Source organism: Felis catus, chromosome D3 (assembly GCF_018350175.1).
Source record: "Felis catus isolate Fca126 chromosome D3, F.catus_Fca126_mat1.0, whole genome shotgun sequence".
NCBI lineage: Eukaryota > Metazoa > Chordata > Mammalia > Carnivora > Felidae > Felis > Felis catus.
Window position 1 is genome coordinate 2,013,534 of NC_058379.1, and position 18,089 is coordinate 2,031,622.

Consider the following 18,089-nt stretch of genomic DNA (forward strand, 5'->3'; position numbering starts at 1 on the left):
TCTCAAGGCAATAGTGCGTGTTGTAACAATACCGATAAATCATCTCTTGAAAAAGCAAGACGCCTTTTTTAAAAGGCACTTAAATATTTTACATTGCTGGGTGATTTGTGGCAGGATCCTAGGAGGCTCATCCTTTACATTAACAAAGTTATAATTGATACATTTTCTTTCTCGCATTAGCAGCTGGCGAGCTCAGTACTCAGATGTGATATTCAATCAATGGGTAACAATCTTCTTTATGTGATTTCCTTGGCATGTAGTTTTCCACATATTGTTCTCTTTTTCTTTTTTTAAAATCATTATTCTTAACTGCCTTATTGCATAAGTATTTTTATTACAGACATTCTCAAACCCTTTTTTTTAAGAGTAGGTGAATGCAGTTTATAAGTTATTATGCATTGCACACACTGAACGAGCGTATGGTGGAGACAGATTTTATGCGGGATTCGGTTCTGAAGTCAGCAGGTTATCCTGAAATCACATATGGGAACACTGACCCTGAAAGTCGCCTTCGGTAAGAGCTGTACTGGAGATAGACCTCACAAGTGCTGGCCTTGCCTGCTAGCCTTGGAGAGACTGCTGTTTCTCGGTTGAGGACCAGATGTGCTGGTAGTTTGCCTCCGGGGACCAGTTGTCCCACGTGGCACTCGGAAGAAGAAGCTCTTGGATACGTGGCGGGGACATGTTTGCCTCCATTCAGGCTCTGTTGCAGGAGACATGTGTGACACCTTTTGCGTCATAAAACTAGCCATTTTACAGTGAACAATCCAGTGGTGGTTAGCACATTCAGTGTTTTACAGCCACCACTTCTGTCCCGTTCCAGAACACTCACCCTACCCCAGAGGAGACCCCATACCCACCAACAGCCACTGTTTATCCTCTCCTCCCTCAGCCCCTGGCCACCATCAGTATGCTTTCTGTCTCATTTGCTGTTTCTGACATTTCCTATCAAATACATACAATGGACACACAACATTTTATGTGGTGAAAAGGGGCTCCTTTCACTCAGCATGTCTTCAAGCTTCGTCTGTGTTGTAGCAGACATCAGTCCTTCACGCCTTTTTATGGCTGACTAGTATTCTGTTGAATGGATAGACCACTTTTCATTCATCTGTTCATCAGACGATGGACGTCTGGGTTTCCACCTTTTGGCTGCTGACAGTAGCACTGCTCTCAACACTGATATACGAGTATTTGTTTGAACACTGGTTTTCAGTTCTTTGGGGGTAAATACCAGGAGTGGGATTATTGGGTCATATGGTAATTCTGTTTCACTTTTCTCAAGAATGGTCAAACTGTTTTCCACAACAGGTGCAGCATTTTATATACCCCCCCTTCCCCAGCAGTGCACGAAAGTTCCAGCTTTTCTGCACCCCTGGACAGGTGGCATGATAACTGTTCTCTTCCTCTCTGCTTGCTCCCCAACCTTGTGAATCTTAGGTAGAAGAATTCTGGGGGCACCTGGGTGGCTCAGTTATTTAAGTGGCTGACTTCTGTTCAGGTCATGATCTCATGGTTCATGAGTTCGAGCCCCACGTCGGGTTCTGTGCTGACAGCTCAGAGCTGCCTCTCCCCCCTTTCAAAAATGAACATTAAAAAGAAGAAGAATTCTTATAGGTTTGACCCCATTGTTTTTGGTAGAGGAGAGCTGAGCTGTCTTTGGGGCAGCCTGTGTTCTGATGAGAGTGAACAATGGGAGGCAAACAAATTTTTTAACTGTATTTATTTTCCATCATTAGGACAGAGCATATGTTGCAGGTACATGTAAGTTGATGAAATACTTTTATGGAGAGCAGCTTTATTTAAAATTCAGATGCGTCTGGTTCATGAGCTGGCATTAGAACCTGCTTTGTGTGTTATATTTTTCTGCTTAAGCTTGTCTCTAACCTGTGTTAGAAAAATACCTTTTAAATAGCACAGTGTGCTTCTCTGTAATTGCATTATTGGCGTATGTATTATGCCTGAATGTCAAACAGGTCTGGAAGAGCATGTGTCTGTCACAGTTAGAGCAAGTGCACATTTATAGATTTTTCTGAATATAGAAAGGAACTTAGAGTTTGACTCTCCCCTCCTCAGACCTGAGGATTACAGGAAACCAGATACAGTTATTTCAGTAACAGTCTCTTTATTGGCATAACAATCTTTCACACTCAAATGGCCCTTTCCAGTTTGCAAAGTGCATGTATACACATTCCCTCATTTAAATCACTCTTGGTGATTTAGTGATTCAGCACTTATATTACACTATATTACACTATGTTAACTAACTAGACTTTAAGTTAAATTTTGAAAAAACCAAACAAACAAATGGACACTTGGTAAGTGTTAGAATTAGGCCTCAAACCCAAGTCCTCCAGGCCCCAATGATTTCTCCATGTAACATGATGACTTAACCAATTGTCCTGGCCTTGAGTGCAAGGGCAGGAATGGGGCTCAGACCCTGGACAGCACCCCGGACAGCACCCCCCAGGCAGCACCTTGGACAGCACCTTGCCCAGCACCTTGGACAGCACCCAGGGGGCAAATCACTCCTTCCATTCTGTATTTTTCACCTTCTTCCTTTGCTTCATATGCTGTCACCCCAAGGAACCCCCCTCCCCTGCACATACACATGCACACACACCCACACACACACACACTCACACACTCAGACTCCCTTTTCCTTCCTTTCCTCCGTCCTCCTGGTCACTCCTCTAGGTGAGAACCACTCATGAAGCCTTTTCAGAAAGAAAAGCACTATCAAGCACATCCCAGTGTTGACTTAAATTATTTTTATTATATTTTATTATAGTTAATAATTATACCCTCATTTTACTAGACTTGAATATTATAACTACACAGTCTATATTATATTTGAACATAATATTATATATTTATAATTCATAACATAATTACATGTGCCCGGTGATAAAACTGGTTTATAAAATTTTTACAGCTTTCTTAAACTGTAAAGCCAAAGTGAATGAACATATTTGAGGGAAACAAATGTGTGAGGCCAATAAAATCCAAACTCAAACTTGTTGTAATTTAGCATGTCAGATATTATTTTACTTAAATTTTCCTTTGTAGTGAAGATAGCACCATTTGACAGTTGGCTGAACGGTGATTCACTGAATCTTTCAAGGGAGAAAGTGGCCGTCTTGAACCATTGAAATGTGGATTTAATTACAGTTCCTGGTGCGGATGAGGTGGGGCTTCTGAAGACCCAGGTACCCCCTCGCTCAGAGAGCTTTGTGGAAACTCTGGCTGTATCTCAGTGTTTCAGGCAGGCGCTGTGTCTCAGCTTGGGAAGCCGTGACAAGATACCACAGACTAGGCAGCAGCAGCTTCATTTTCTCGTGGTCCTGGAGGCTGGAGTTCAAGGTACTGGCATGGCTGGTGTCTGGAGAGGGCTCTGCTCCTGGTCTGTAGGTGGCCCCCTTCTAGCTGTGACCTCACGTGGCCTTTCCTTGGCACGTGTGTGGAGAGAGAGCTCTCTGCTGACTCTTCTTATAAAGACACCAGTCCCACCGGATGAAAGCCCCACCCCGTGACCTCATTTAATTACTTCCCTAAAGGCTCCATCGCCAAATGGGCGATTAGGGCTTCAATATGTGAATCTGGGGAGACACGTTTCAGTGCATAGCGGGTAGGTAAGGCAACATAGCGGGTAGGTGTAAGTGGGCAAATTTATCTTTGGTGAACCTATGCTTCTCCTTTCGCTTCTTGCACCCAGGGAATGCACTTCACCCCCATCCCACCTCCACCTCAACCCACCCACCCTTCATTCTAATCAGGTCTGACTTCTTTCACAAAGTGCCCCATTTTTAAGCCAACATTTTTAAGACCTATCTGTTATGGGAAGGAGCACACAGTGTATGTTTTTGTCTCAGTTAAGAGACAACATTTAAAAACAGGGATGTTTCAGATAGGAACCTGGACCTCCAGTTCCTAAAAACCTGGAACAGCTGGGTTCTCTCTCCTGCCTTGCATCAACAGGTTGGGGACAGTTTGCTGCTGACTTCTTTAGATGGGGGCATGAGCCTTGCCAATCTCTGCATTTCTTATCACTCTAGAATGTTCTTCTTTCTGGCCCAATCTACCCCTTTATATTGCCTGCTCACTCCCTGGGGTGTTAGAATTTGTAACTCTTGCAGGGACCCTTCTCTTTCGGCTTTATCCTTATCAGGATTCATTCCCCCTCCCCATGTTTTTGCTAAACAAGAGATAAAAAAATCAAATACAGCTATTTCAGTTTCGTGCATTAGTGGATATTAATGGATTAAAAAAACGCCTTGACTGGCACTTTCTGTAGTTGCCCTTTGAGGGAGGCTTCGGGGGTTACAGGGTGTCAGCAGTTCCTCAGATCGGATCCCAGAACTCCGGTCGGCCCGCCGGGAGCTGGTCCTAACTTCTGTATGTCCCTCAATGACGCAGAAATAGGACTGCGCCCCTTCCTTTCTGTGCTTGCAGGCAGGTGGCACTCTGACTCTTGCAGGGGAGGCCCTCTGTCACTAGGCATCCACCGTCTGGCAAATCCGAAACCCTCTTCCTTTGTGTGGCTTTACGCTTAAAGGGCCTAAGACTCAAACTGTTCCCTTTGCAATACTCAAGCCCTCCCGTGGAAAGGACAGCTGTGAAGTTTGTGCAGGAGCGAGCAGATACACAGATGCGGGTTGTTCTCTCTTCACGCCGTTATTTCAGGTCAGGAGTGCTGAGCCAGAGGGTGATTTCATCCAGCAGTGCTCGGAAAGTTCTTCATTATCTCAGTCCTGGTGATGCGTGAGTCACCAGATCCCTGTCTTCAGGCCGTGGGTGTGTGTCGTCAAACTCAGTTCCTGGCTTTCAGATGTGGTCCACGGTGCACAGTGTCCAACCTGCACAACAGGGGCCGCGAGCGGGGGCCCTGCTTCACCATCGCATGGAGCGGGTGTGTGCACCTGGCACCCCAGGCACCCCAGGCACCGCTGTGGCTGGCCACTTACCCCAGGCTGCGGAGAGCCTCGCGACTCAGGCAGGCCTGTCAGGTTATGTTAAATCCACTCCGTCCTCCTCCTCCTCCCCCTCCTGAGAACTGTCATAGCTGGAGCCACCCGCGCGCCTGTTGGGAGACTCTCATTTTGTCGTGTTGCGACCACAAGCCCACATCTTTTGGGGGCCTGCTGGTCTCAAGCATGCGACCAATACACAAGGTGATCTGTATTTTGCTTGGTGGCATTTCTTCGGTGGTGCTGATTAACTCAGAAAGGAGTCCTCTAGTTGGAGCGGGGACAGCATCCCTGGGTGGGCGGCTCTGGTCCTGCACAGTGTCAATGATGAGAGCTTCCAGGGTAAGTCTTCTTACTTTGCAGCATCCGAATAGGACCCAAAGCACGGACAGCAGGCATTTTCTGAATCTTCCCTTAAGTACTGCAAATACATGCATGTCAGGGCAGCACCGTGCCCTGGGGCAACAGGGGGTGAAGTCTGCAGGAACTGTAGCGCTTGGGACAAGACCCCCGGGCCCGCCCTCCCACCCCCGCTCCTGCAACCAGCCCCATCGCTCCCCGCCCCCAGCCACCTCTGCACTTTCTCCGGGGGTAAACAGCAGGCGTGGATAAAGTGAGATACCCATAATTTGGAGAATAAATCACATAGGTTTGCAGGTTCAAACTGGTATCTTCTTTTTTCTTTGGGCCTTTGCTGGGTGTCTTTGCCAATGAATCGGCTTCTGTCAGCATCATTGTGTGGAGGGCTTTGGCACGCTGCGCAGGTATTTTGTGATTATCTAAGTGTAGGGCAGAGGATTGTTTGTTTGGGAATGGTTTTGTTTTCAGCAGCTCTTTCTGTGGTTGGCCTTCTTGCTGGGGGCGGGGGCGGGTCACCAGGATAGTAAGTGGTGCCCAAAGTGCCAACTCATGCTTCAACCGATCTGGAGAAATGGCATTGGGAAGAGACGGTGGTAATTCTTTTCTTTTGCCTGGCGACATCGTGAATCAGTGCTTCTTGGACAGGATTTAGATCTTGAGCTGTTTCTCTTGGGAAGACGGATTTCATCAGGTTAAGCGGCTGACCTGGAGTCACTGAGAAGGAACATAAAATAAGTGAATGGAACTTTTATGTAGCCTCCAAAAAATTGGGTGAACGAGCCAGTGCTGTTTTCTTCCCCTGAGGTTCCTTTTCTGCAGTCAACGCTTCCAAGTGAGGTGGAGAGAGGTGATGTCATGAGCGAAGGGGTCATTTGGTGGTAGAAAGTAGAAGATGGGAAGATGTAGGCAAAGGTGGTCGTGCTTTCAATAGGGAAGGGACCACCTTTTTGAGCCGTGATTGTGTGCGGGGGAGTGTGCTGAGTGTTCCGGGAGAGTTACTGCACTTAAATCTCCACACCATCTGATCGTGTAGACATCTTTACATCCTCAGACCTCAGAGAGCTGTGCAGCTGTCAGACAGCCTGCGCGAGGCCACACGGCTTACGAGGGGAAGGGCTAGAGGTTGTATTTAGGCAGTTTGACCTCAGAACCCATACTCCTCTCCCTATAGCCCCAATGTTTCTCCTATGATCCTCTGAGATATTGTGCCTTTGTCTACCGTGGGGCACATAAGGTCTCCAAGGTCAGGACCCTGGTGTTTCGATGAGTACACCCATACCCTTCAGATCGCCGGTGTTACGGGGAATATCCCCGAGGAGGCAATGTGACTGCTATATTGTCAAGCTCATTCCCATAGGTTGGGGAATCATTGTTCCCAGAACAAAGCACCATTGATATGGTGTGTTGGGAAGGCGTGTAGGGTTGCTTCCTTGTGTTTTATCACCATGGAAACAAGGTAGGTACCAAAGAGCAGAGAAGCTCCTGATGATGGAGAGGAAGGGACGTTGACTGAAACATGGGACCTGAAAATAGCCAGGAGGAGCCTCCTTCCTGTGGGAAGTGTCTGAAACCACAGGACTCTGCCCTTTTCCTGTTGGGAGGGTGAATGGAGTGTAGAGGAGAGTCACCAGATCAGTTCCAGACGTGGGTGGCCTGCGGATATTGACTCACTGAGGAGTGAAGAGAGGACAAACCTGAAGGACCAGGCAAACAAAATTGCAGACTTGACTGGTGGAGGCTGATGAATTGCCAGGCACCTTCCACTGTGGCCATTAGTTGTCTCTATTGCCTCTTTCTTGTTCTTTTGGATGGATGTCATTCCTTCTCCCTCTTTGTGAGAACCCTCAACATACGTATTGAAGTCATTTTCAGATTGCTTTATTATTTTTATTTCCTCTGGTGTCAATGCATCCTGATTACTGATTTTGTCACATCCGTATAGTACTGTGAGTTTTTCTTTTAAATGTGTTTTGGCATTTCCATTTTCAGGCTTTTCTTTAATGGGGAGAATTACCCCCAATTTCTCTTTCTGTGCTCAGCCCCACTCTATCTTACCTCTCTGCAGTTACTATGCTACACCCTGAATGCCCCCCAGTCTCGAATTAGGTTTGGTGACTGGTAGCTCACAGTTCTCTTAGTAGGTGATACGAGGGCGTAACACAGTGCACACGCTGAGCCAGCGGGCCTGCTCCCTCTCTGTCTCTGGGTGCGTTACCTTACATAAGCTGGAACTCTGGGCAGACATCACTTATATTCAGCTTTCTTTGGGGCTGGACCGGCCGCAGGGTGGGTGGTAAGCTTTGCTCAGATATCTTGCCTCATGCATGAAATTCCAGTCCCACATACACTGAAAACAAGTAAACAAACAAACAAACAAACAAACAAAACCTGGACTCCCAATTCTGTGCCTGAGAATCTGGCCTGAGTGTCCCACTCACCATGGGTGTTCCAGTCATTTGTAGTCCTCATAGATTTTTTTACCCCATTTTTGAGCAGGACAAAGCCTTTCAGATCTCCTCTAATGTTATTTTGGCAATGTGTTTGGACCGGTGTTTGTGAGGAAAGGGTCAGTTCAAAGCTTTACTTACCAAGATTGCCTTGTTAGGATGCAAACGTGCAATACAGGTCAACGTGCCACATACTGTGGGTGATTTATCCGCTGGGAATCTCACTACACCCTTAACATATATTATTTTATTATAATCTTATAACGCCACGTGGAGGAGCGTTACTCCCGTTTTATAGAGTAGGACACTCATGGCTCAGAAAGAAGGAAGCCGCTCCCACATCACACGGTGTTTGCAGAACCAGCTCTTATCCAGGGGCTAACTTCCTAGTCAGAAACCTCAGCTACCATGCTCTGCCGTGTCCCTGAAGTTGGGGAGTCATCTCATGACACCCTTTCCTTCTGTCCTAGGAAAAGGAACTGAAGGATGCCATCCAGGGGAAGCACCACCTGAGACCCCACTATGCAGGCCTTCCCGCACGGGGCTGGCAGCCTCACAAGGTAACTGGAAGCGGGGTGGCAGGGAGGGGTCTCGGGGAAGGAGGGGCGGGGGAGAGGGAATCACCCAACTCCACCCAGTGCGCGGGTGGCCAGTTCCTGGGTCACATCCCTTTTATTCCTCCGTGCGATGCCCGTACCCAGCACTTAGCGGCATCTCGTTCACCGTCCACTAGTTGTCTCCATGTGGAAGTCTGTTGGGATCATACCCTTAACAACGAGCCCAGAGCAAACCAGTTGGGGTCCCTCAAACCTGCCCACACCAGGTCCCCCCCCCCCAGCCCCCTGCTGGCTTCTCTCAGCCCAGCAGATGGAAGGTACCATCCACACGACTGCCCAGGGCAAGGTGCTAGGCGCCACCCGGATCCTTCCCTCACCTCATGCCTACATCCCGCGCGCCAACAAGCCACGTCAGAACTTCCTCCCCGTCACAGCCTCCAGGCCACCACTTTCTCTTGCTGCTATCGTCCCCTAAGTGGCCCATCGCCCTTCTGATCGTCCTAGGTCATTTTGTGGCAGCAGCTAGACTGGTCTAGTGACAGGACCAGGTGACGTGGCTCCTCTGAGCAAACTTCCGATGCCTCCCATAAACGGCAGCGGCAGTCCTTCCCGTGGTGCCATCTTGGTCAACCTTACCAGCCACCCCACCTTTGGCTCATCAAGTTCTGGCCACTCCGAACCTTCTGTTCGTCAGACCACCAAGCTTGTCTCAGCGCTGGATAATTTTCCCTGCTAAGAATTCTACTTCCTCGTCTCCAAATACCTGGCAGTTTCTGGGCATCCATTCCTAAGAGGTACCTTCTCGGCAACACCTCTATTGCTACACATTGGTGGCCCTCTCTCCCCCCCTCCTCTGGTCTTGGCGACCTCACTGGGTTTGGTTTTCTCGTATCTCTTACCACATGGTCGATCACACGTCTTCATTTCTGTGCCCGCCTGTCTTCCTGCGGCGAGAACGCCAGCTCCAAGGGAGCACAGGCCGTTGCTGTCACATCCAGCAGTGTTTCCCCAGCACCAGCAACAGCGCACACAGTAGGTGCTCAAAGAGTATTTGTTGACGATTGGCAGTTTGCAGCTGCTAATTTCACAGGTGTACTAACATGTATTTCAAAGAACGGAGTTCTAACAGTTCACAAAAATTTAGAGCTTTCTTGATTTGACACTTACTTTTCTGCCTTCCAGTTGGCCAATTTTTTTTTAAAAGATGTGCTTTTCAGAAAATAAGTGTTAGCAAGGATGTGGAGAAGTTGGAACCCTCGTGCGCCGTTGATGGGAATGGAAAACGGTACAGCTGGTGTAGAAAACAGGACGGTGATTTCTTAAACAATGAAAAATAGAATGACCAGATGATCCAATACTTCTGCTTCTGGGTCTATATCCAAAAGAACCGAAAGCGGGGTCTTGAAGAGATATTTGTGTAGCGGTGTTCACAGCAGCACCATTTGCCCTAGCGAAAATGTGGAAGCAACCCAAGGGTCCGTCACCAGACACACGCATCAATAAAATGCGGTCTCTTACAACGGAATACCATTCCGCCTTAAAAGAAGGAAATTCTGACACCTGCCACAACCCGGATGAGCCTGGAGGACACGATGCTTAATGAGATAAGCCAGTCATAGAAGGCAGATACTGTATGATCCCACTTAGGTCCCCAGAAATTCAGGAACCCAGATCCCCAGAGTCAGAGAGTCAAAGGGCGGGAGCCAAGGGCTGGAAAGGGAGGGTTAGTGTTTGATGGGGACAGAGTCTCGGTTTGGGGAAGATGAAAAGAATTCTGGAGACGGATGGAGGGATGACTGCATAGCAGTGTGAATGTATCTCGTGCCACTGAGCTGTACTTAGGAATGGTTAAGATGGTTCAGTTCTACGGGATGTGCGTTTTACCACTATTCTCTAAAAAGACGTGTGCTCAGTGCATCCCAGCTTTTCAAGTAGTGCCCTTCCTCTCATATTCCCACCGGCCCCCACTCTCTCTGCCCTCTTTCTTTCCAAACCTCTCAGGAAAGACTCTGACAAACTCACTCTCGCTGAGGCGTGAATGCTGAATGACGCTTAGCGGCCCCCTCTGCCCAGGAGTATGTCTATTTCAACAGGAACGGCCGTGTAACATAATGGTGGTGTTTCAGGCAGCAGAGGCAGGCTGAGAGCAGGGCGGTGGGAGCTGGCTGTAGGGAGGACTGAACTTGGGGTGGCTTTCTCGTGCACTTGTGTCTCCTCCTAAGCGGGGCTCCTGTGCCTGGAGAGGTGATTCCAGCTTTGGAGGGGCTCAGAGAGACAGCAGGAGCGGGGACGATGGTACTTCCCGGAGGCATCCGGCCAAGCCAGTGCTGGTCAGTAATGGGTTAGAGTCCTGGTTCTTGGCATCACCATCCAGGCAAGGGCTCCTGTCCGGGACCTGGCTGGATCGCTGTGCTGATGGGCCACCCTGGTCATCCTAGGGGATCGTCACAGAGTCCAACACTTTTTCACGGAAGGTTGGAAACGTCTTCCTGGGCTGCATCCCCGCCTTGACTTTTTACACAAGGCTGCTGGGCACAGACGAGAGCTTACGTTCCTTCCAGCTTTGCAGAGGTGTGTGAGGGCACCTAGTGACTCACCAGCACAGACAGGAATAGCAGAGCTTTGAGAGAGAAGGCAGAGAGACTGGCAGGGCCATGCAGCTCTGTCCTGCCCCTCTGCCAGCTTTGCAGGCTCATTGTTAGTTCAGAGTGCCTGGGCTGGCTGTCTGAGATGGGGGTGGGGGTGGCAGTGGAGAGGAGGATGGGAGGGGTGAGGAGGATGGGAGGGGTGAGGGGGATGGGTTGGAGGTTGATAGGGGATGGAGAGGGACCGAGGGAGGGAGAAGGCCTGGGAAACAGCAGTTCTCACAAGACCGTCCTTGGAGCCTGGGTGTGTGTTCAGCGTAAGCAGGGGAGGTGGAAGGGACCGGGTTGGTTAAATGATGCCAAAATAAATATTCAACCCCAGCACCAGACTCATGGATGGGGGAGCTGTCCCTGTGACCCTGCAGAAACACAAGGAACCCTCCTGGTTGTCGGGACGATGCCTGGAAATTCCCAATTCCCCCATCTGATTGTGGCCTGGGTTTGCAATGTGCTTCTCAGGATCCCCGATTAAGAAAGCAGTAGTAATGACCCGAGCTCTTAATTGTGGAAGCAGAAAGATGCATCATCACTGTCGTCTCCGGAGCCTGCCCAGAAATGATTGCCTCTCGGGTGCAAAATCTGACGTGGGCTTCTTGGGAAAACCGGGTTGAATATCGGATTGGGGCAGGCAGCCCTGTGCAAGGAAACGAAGGAGCTGGGAATCCAGGGCACGGGGCACAGAATGTGTTCAAGGTCCTTTATGCTGGCAAACCCGACTTTTCCCTGATTAAAGAAAAATAATTCAGATTTCCCATTTGCCTCGGTCCAAGGGGGCCTATGAAACTCCCCTCCTCCAAACTGGGCAGCTGTTCCTGGGGCCAGTGGGAGGTTCGGGCGCATTCCCAGGGCATCACCAGATGCCTCAGGCTGCACTTCCCCCTGGTGCCACTGGTCTGCCCCCAGGCCTGTGTTCTGAAATGAAAATGAGTCAACTGGCTGGATCTGGTGCCCCAGGTGTTAAGGGGCTGCATCTGTGTGCAGTGGGACGGTCCCAGGGCAGCGTGGAAACCTGGCATCCCCTGCGTCCTGCAGCCAAGTTCTGGGCAGGAGGTGAAGTCCATGACCTATGAACCCATCACCCGTGAACTCCGCTTACCTGCTGGCCAGAAATCTGAGGGTGGCAGGAATTCTGGGTCCGGTTATGAATCACTGGTACGAACAACAGTCATCCTACTTACTGGCTGTTCTCACTCTTCGTCTAGTAAGAGAAAATTATGGGTGTCGATAAGGACAACACCTGTAGACATCCGCGGTTTGTGAGGCTAAGAGCCGTGGCTGGAAAGAGAGGGCCCTGGCCCCGGGCGGGGGTCACACCTGTATATCATCCTTTTTCCTCAGAACAAAATCCGCTAGGAGTGAGCACATTGTTAGATTTCCATTTGACCAGAACAAAAGAAGAACCGTCCGGGCTCCCGACTTTGAACATCTCAGAACCTTTCCCAATGCGTTTCTTTGTTTTTTTGTGGGGTCGTAGTTTCTGTGTCTTAGTGAAAAGCCCTTTATGTCCTTTCTGCTCTTCTGAGAACTCTTTCTCCGCGCCTGGCTCTGTTCCCAGGAGCACGTTCTTGTCCAAGCGCAGGGACGTGGGGGGGATGTGGGTCGGCCCCGGGAGAGCTCTCTGCCTGTGGGAGTGCCCGGCTTTGAGCTAGATGGCAGGCAGCGGGATCCAGGGAAGTGGTAGGCCAGGGGGGCTTCTCTACGGAGGCTTCTGGAACCATCAAGGGCTGGGAAGGCCCACTGGGCAGCGTGGTGAGGCCTCAGGCTCCAGCCCCACGTACCCCCCCAGCCCGCTGACATTTACGGTGTTTTTTGTTTGGAGGCATCTGTTTCCAGGCGGGATCAGCTGCTACCGAACCAGAAAGAATGACGCCCTCTCTGGGTTTGTCAGCTGGGATTCTTTCCAGCTGCCTGTAGCAGGGACCCAAGCTTGGTGGCATAAACACCGGGGGGGCATTATCGCTCTCGTGCAGGGAGATGTGAGGAGCCCGGGGCAGAGGCGGCTGCGGAGACGCAAGAGGGCCCGGGCTCTGCTCCTCCCCAGTGCCATCGTGCTGGGGCCGTGATGTGTCATCTCCACGACACGGTGGCTACTCCGTCCCTCAGCATCACTTCCTCGCTGGAGCTGGAAGAGGAGGAGCAGACCAAGCCTCTCTCAGGAAGTGTTGTGTTCAGGAAGGGTCACCGTCCCCCAGAGATTTCTGCTCAGTGTCATGTGGCGTCTCCACTGGGGGACCTGGCGGGGAAGAGACTGCACCCCCAAGGCTGTTCACACAGGTGTGGCCAGTAGGGGAGCCGGCGGCCGGCCCCAGCCGAGGCCTCGGTGCTGGGGACAGACAGGAGATTGTCAGGCAAAGGCATCTTCCAGGGGACAGCTTGGCGTTTGCCGTTTCTGAGACGCTTTTTAGCTTACCGTCACCTTTGTTCTCCTTCTTTGGTTGTGGGGATTCTGGAGCCAGGCTGCCTGGGGTCAGAAGTCCTAAAGCGAAGGTGTGGGCAGGCCGCACTCTTCCTGGAGGCTCTAAGGGAGAAGACGTTTCCTCACCACTTCCGGCTTCTGGAGGCGCCCCCATCCCTTGGCTTGTGGGCCCTTCCTCCACCAAAGCCAGAACAGCGTCTTCAAAATCTCCCTTTTAGACGCTGATGCTCCTGCTTCCCTCCTGTAAGGACCCCTGTGATCCCACCGGTCCACCTGGACTGTCGGGGACGAGGCCTGGACACTCAGTCACCTCTGCAAAGTCTCTTCTGCTGTGTAAGGTTCCGGGGACTTGGGTGTGGACAGCCTGCTGCAATCTTCAGTCACGCCTTTGCTTACCTCCCCTCCCTACCAATAGACCCTCTTGCCCTCCTCGGAAAGACCAGAGCGATGCCCTTAATCATTCTGGTAAACGTACGGGGGAGACTCTGGTAAATTTTAGGTGCGAGAAATATTGATCCTGGCGTGAGGTGAGGTCTGTGACAGAATCAATGCCAGCCACTTCTAGAACCTTCTAGTTGTCCAGACGTCCCCTGCATTTTCTTCCTCGTCCATTTCAACTTTCCTTCAAAGCACTGACTTCCAGACCGATAAAACTTGTTCCCTCCCTCCCCCCAACGTTATCGCTTTCTCTCATGTTGCTGTAGTCATCTGCACTATTTCCAGGAACCAAAGTACAGCATCCTGGCCCCACGTGGGGCGAGGTGGGGGTTACAGCACACGCGGGCCTGGCACATCTGCCCCAACGTCATCTGCAGCATCCCGGCGGGAGGGCGGGGGTCTGGCGCTTGCCAGTAGGTTCCAGACGCACAGCTGGACTGTGACTGTCCCCAGGTTGGGGACTGTCCCCCGCTCAGCGCCCCTTGGGGCGTGATTCCCGACTGCCCCACGCTCTTGTGGGGACAGTTCACGTCGCCTTCCGCACAGGGAGCCCGAAACCCACCCCGGCTTCCCGACAGAGCAAACGTGCTTCTCGGAAACGCCTCACTCATGGGGACTTTGAACCCTTCGCTCTGTGTCTCTACTGTGGGAACGTTGTTTTCTTTCGAGAATTAGTCCACTGGAGTCCCAGTAGGAACAGTTGGCCCCTTCAAGGTGGGGGACGGAGGAGATACTGCTCACAAAGCTGTGGGTGCGGCTCCGGGAACCAGGCGGGGTGGTGGGGGCAGAAGGCAGCGGCAGCCAGGCCAATGGGTGAGCAGCCCCGGGGACCAGGGCAAGAGTGCAGGCTGTAGGCAGGGGGACACTGCGTCGGGTCCCCGGGACCGCCCAAGGTGCCGCGACTCGCGAGGGAGACTCGTGGGACTCCGTGTGCAGTCGCGCTCGTGGCCACGATTCATCATGGCGAAAAGGATACGAAGTGCCGTCGGCGCAGGGAAAGCACGTGAACAACACCCGGGGGCGGGCGGGCTCCAGCCTCCACGAGTCACACAGGACGCGCTCCGTTCTAGTAGCACGTTGTCACGGCGCGTGCGAAGGGTCGCCGCGGGAAGCCCGGCAGGGACTCGGCTTCCAGGGTCATGGTCTCCCTGGCGCGTCCCAGAGCCCCGCCCCCTCGAAGGAGAGCGGCGGGTCAGCAGTAACCACGTGGTTTGCGCAGAGTCTGGACACGGGGAGGCCCTCCCATCGGTGAGAAACGGGGGCGGTCCTCCTGCAATCCACATTCTCAGCCGCCAGACACCGGCCAGCCTGGCCAGCAGGCCCTTTCCAGGGACAGCAGCGTCAGGCCTGCGGACAGAACTCTGTGTCTGAACAGCCCCAGCCGTGGTGGCGACAGCGTTAACCCCAGCCTGTCTCTTCTCCAGCCCCCGACTTCCTGCTGGCATCTCCCGCGGCCAAACTTCACTAGGAAACAGACAAGCTGGGAGAGCAGCGATGGGCGTGTGGGTGGCCAGCAGACCTGGATGGACCAGCAGAACTGATTTCCCCGGGAACACAGCCACCTTGCATTGACCGTCTTCCCCTGATGCCTTTCCATTCCTGGAACCCTGGCTGTGCCAGGCAGCCTTCCAGGCACTGGGGACAGAGAACTGGGTCACAGGGACAAGTCCTGTCCAACTGGGACTTAGACTCTAACAAGGAGCCACCACAGGGAAATGTAAACAGCTACGCAGGATCATCCCAGATAGTGAGACAAAGCACGGCAAAGCACTGAGGGCGCTGGGGGCAGACCGGGGGAGGAGCGTTTTGTTATCTCAAGCATGGTGGGAGGGCCTGATGAGGAAGTGGCATAAATGATGAGCAGGAGCCAGACCCACCAGGATCTGGGGTGGAGGGAGGGGTGGGTAGGGGCTTGCTGTGGTGCAGGCAGCAGGTGCAAAGGCCCTGGGGTGGGTGGGACTGAGTTTGGCTTGTTTACAGGACAGTCGGAGCATGAGAGTGGTGGTAATGGGGCCTCAGGTGAGAACGGAGAGCTGGCGGGTCAGAGGCTGCAGAAGCATGCCGACCGGCCAGGAGTCTGGACCCGGTTCTCACTTCCACGGCAGCTATGGGACATCTCAGTCGGAGAGAGGCAAGCCTTGAGTTACATCTGGGCCTGTGCTGGCTGCCGTGGGAGACCGGCCTTAGAACACTGGACGTAACTCACGGGTCACAATTTCTTGATGAGTCAGAACGTGGGAAGTGGTGGTGTCACCAAGGCTGTGCCCCGGTGCTGGGGTTCAGGTGTGAGTTCTGTTTAGTTCCATTAGGTCCCGACTTGTTCACCTGGTGCGTCTGAATTTTTTCCCCAAGCTCGCGGCCTGCTGTCGCAAAACGGCACGAGAACACTCCTGTGAATCAGACCTCTGTACGACCTCTTAATAACAGCCTCCCCGTGACCCTGTGCCGTTCAGGAGCTCCAAGTGGGTGCCTTTCTTTCTCCTGGTGTCACGGAGATTGTCAGGTTAAACGCACACGCTGCACAGAGGGCATGTGAAACGGAAAGGACCTCTTTTAAAGCTGACAAATACGACCTTGTGACAGCCTGTCATCGAAGCCCTAATTCATGCTGTAACATCTGGGGAGGAGGGAAAGAAACGAAAAGGCCGCGTTTCGGTTCAAGTATGCCGCACGATGAAAATTAATGGGGAGTAAACCAAGGTATCTTCCCTCATCATGGCATGTCCTTCCTGGTTTCCAAAAAGCCACAGGAGAGATTGAGAGTAAGTGGTGCCCTCCACCCCCCCCCCCGCCCCAAGTAAATTCAAAACTTGGTTCTCAGGGGGTCTGTGGTCTGAGACTGGACCTGGTGTCTGAGGTTCTTAGAGCATCCATCATCATAAAGCGCACAGAGCCTTGTGGCCATTTTTGTCCACTTGTAAAACAAAAGTGGAATTTTCAGACAAAAGAACTTGTATCCTGAACAATTTGGGTAACGCCTTGTATCTGTTAGGGGTGCCTGTTCAAAGGAACAGAAAATGATTCAGCTTGGTGTAAGCAGACAAAAGGAATTGGGCTGTGTGACTGGAAAAGGAAATATTAGCTTCAGGCACAGCTTGATCTAGGTGCTCAAATTATGGCGTCAGGATCCTGCTTCTCTCTCTGCTACTCTTGGCTGTCTTGTTGGCTCTCTTCTCAGATGGACTCTCCCTTCCTGATGGCAACTGGGGCTCCAGACCCATCCTTTTGTCTTCAACTTTCCTAGTCCGGGGGGCAAAAGAGGAAGTTTCTTCCCAGGCTTCCATACCAGTCCGGTGTCTCATTCTCCACGGATGCAACGGGGTCTCGTGGCCCTTCCAACCAGTCGCTGTATCAGGGGGTGGGATAGCACTGATTGGCCAGGCCCGGGTCACATTCCCATTACTCCTGAGCCAGTCACTGTCACTGGGTGGGGAGGCAGGGGGAAGAGGGATGTTGTGTGCTAATTCTCCAGCCTGGGGCACATGCGTTCACCCCACGGGGCTGGACCCGCCACGAAGTCCATGATCCAGGGTGAGGGAGGGGAAGGCTCCCTGAAAAGTCACGGAGGAGAAAGTGGCAGACGCCAGCTGACGACAAACCCCACAGATGGGGTGCGTGTTACAAACGGCCCCCCTCTCTCTCCCCCTGCTACTTGTAGGTGAAAACAGAGCATGCCTGGCTCCAGCACGTGCTCGCCATAGTGACCAGAGAACGCGATTTGGCCGTGAAGGAGAAACGCCAGCTCCAAGCCAAGCTGGAGAACCTAGAACAGGTCCTAAAGGTAGGAGGGGACCCTCTGCCTCCCTTAGGGTCAGCGCGAGGAACGAGGCTGAGGAGCGGAAGGCGGATGAAACCCTATTTGAAGCCATCATCCAAATTCAGGGCTCTCGGGGCTGTTTTTACCCTTTCCATGGCATCAAGAGCGGTAAATAAAAAAATTCAAATGTTTCTGGAAGCGGTCCCGTGAAACCAATGACGCATTCCCATTTCTTAGGATGCTAAACACAGCTGAGCGAGAGACACCAGGCGGGGCTCTGAGCAGAAATGGAGCTTCCTCGCGGTGAGGACCAGGGGCGTCTACGCCGGTCCCAAACTTCGTAAATTTTAAGCTGCTCCTCAGAGGTTGAATGACCTTTGTTATAAAGAGAACAGCTAAGTCGGAAAATGGCTTCATCGGGGTGCAGGGAACTGGACAGTCCTCGTGCATTTCTGACGCACTGGGCACCCCGTCAATGTTTAACGGGAGTGGGGGGGGTTGC

The 18,089-nt window shown here is 51.9% G+C and overlaps 1 protein-coding gene across 7 annotated transcripts in view; it reads left to right on the forward strand.

Moving 5' to 3' along the window:
* The first annotated feature begins 5,066 nt into the window (after positions 1-5,066).
* The window catches only part of RIMBP2 (RIMS binding protein 2), a 97,970-nt gene continuing 84,947 nt past the window's right edge, over positions 5,067-18,089 (forward strand). For 2 of the 7 annotated variants that reach the window (XM_045041694.1, XM_045041695.1), the window contains exons 1-3: positions 5,087-5,309; positions 8,245-8,334; positions 17,489-17,611. In XM_045041694.1, coding sequence (XP_044897629.1) covers positions 5,154-5,309; positions 8,245-8,334; positions 17,489-17,611 — 369 coding nt within the window. In that variant the 5' untranslated portion in view covers positions 5,087-5,153. Of the gene's footprint in view, positions 5,310-8,244; positions 8,335-17,488; positions 17,612-18,089 lie in introns of all 7 variants that reach the window. The other 5 variants (XM_023241268.2, XM_023241269.2, XM_019814411.3 and 2 more) reach the window with 4 other exon arrangements.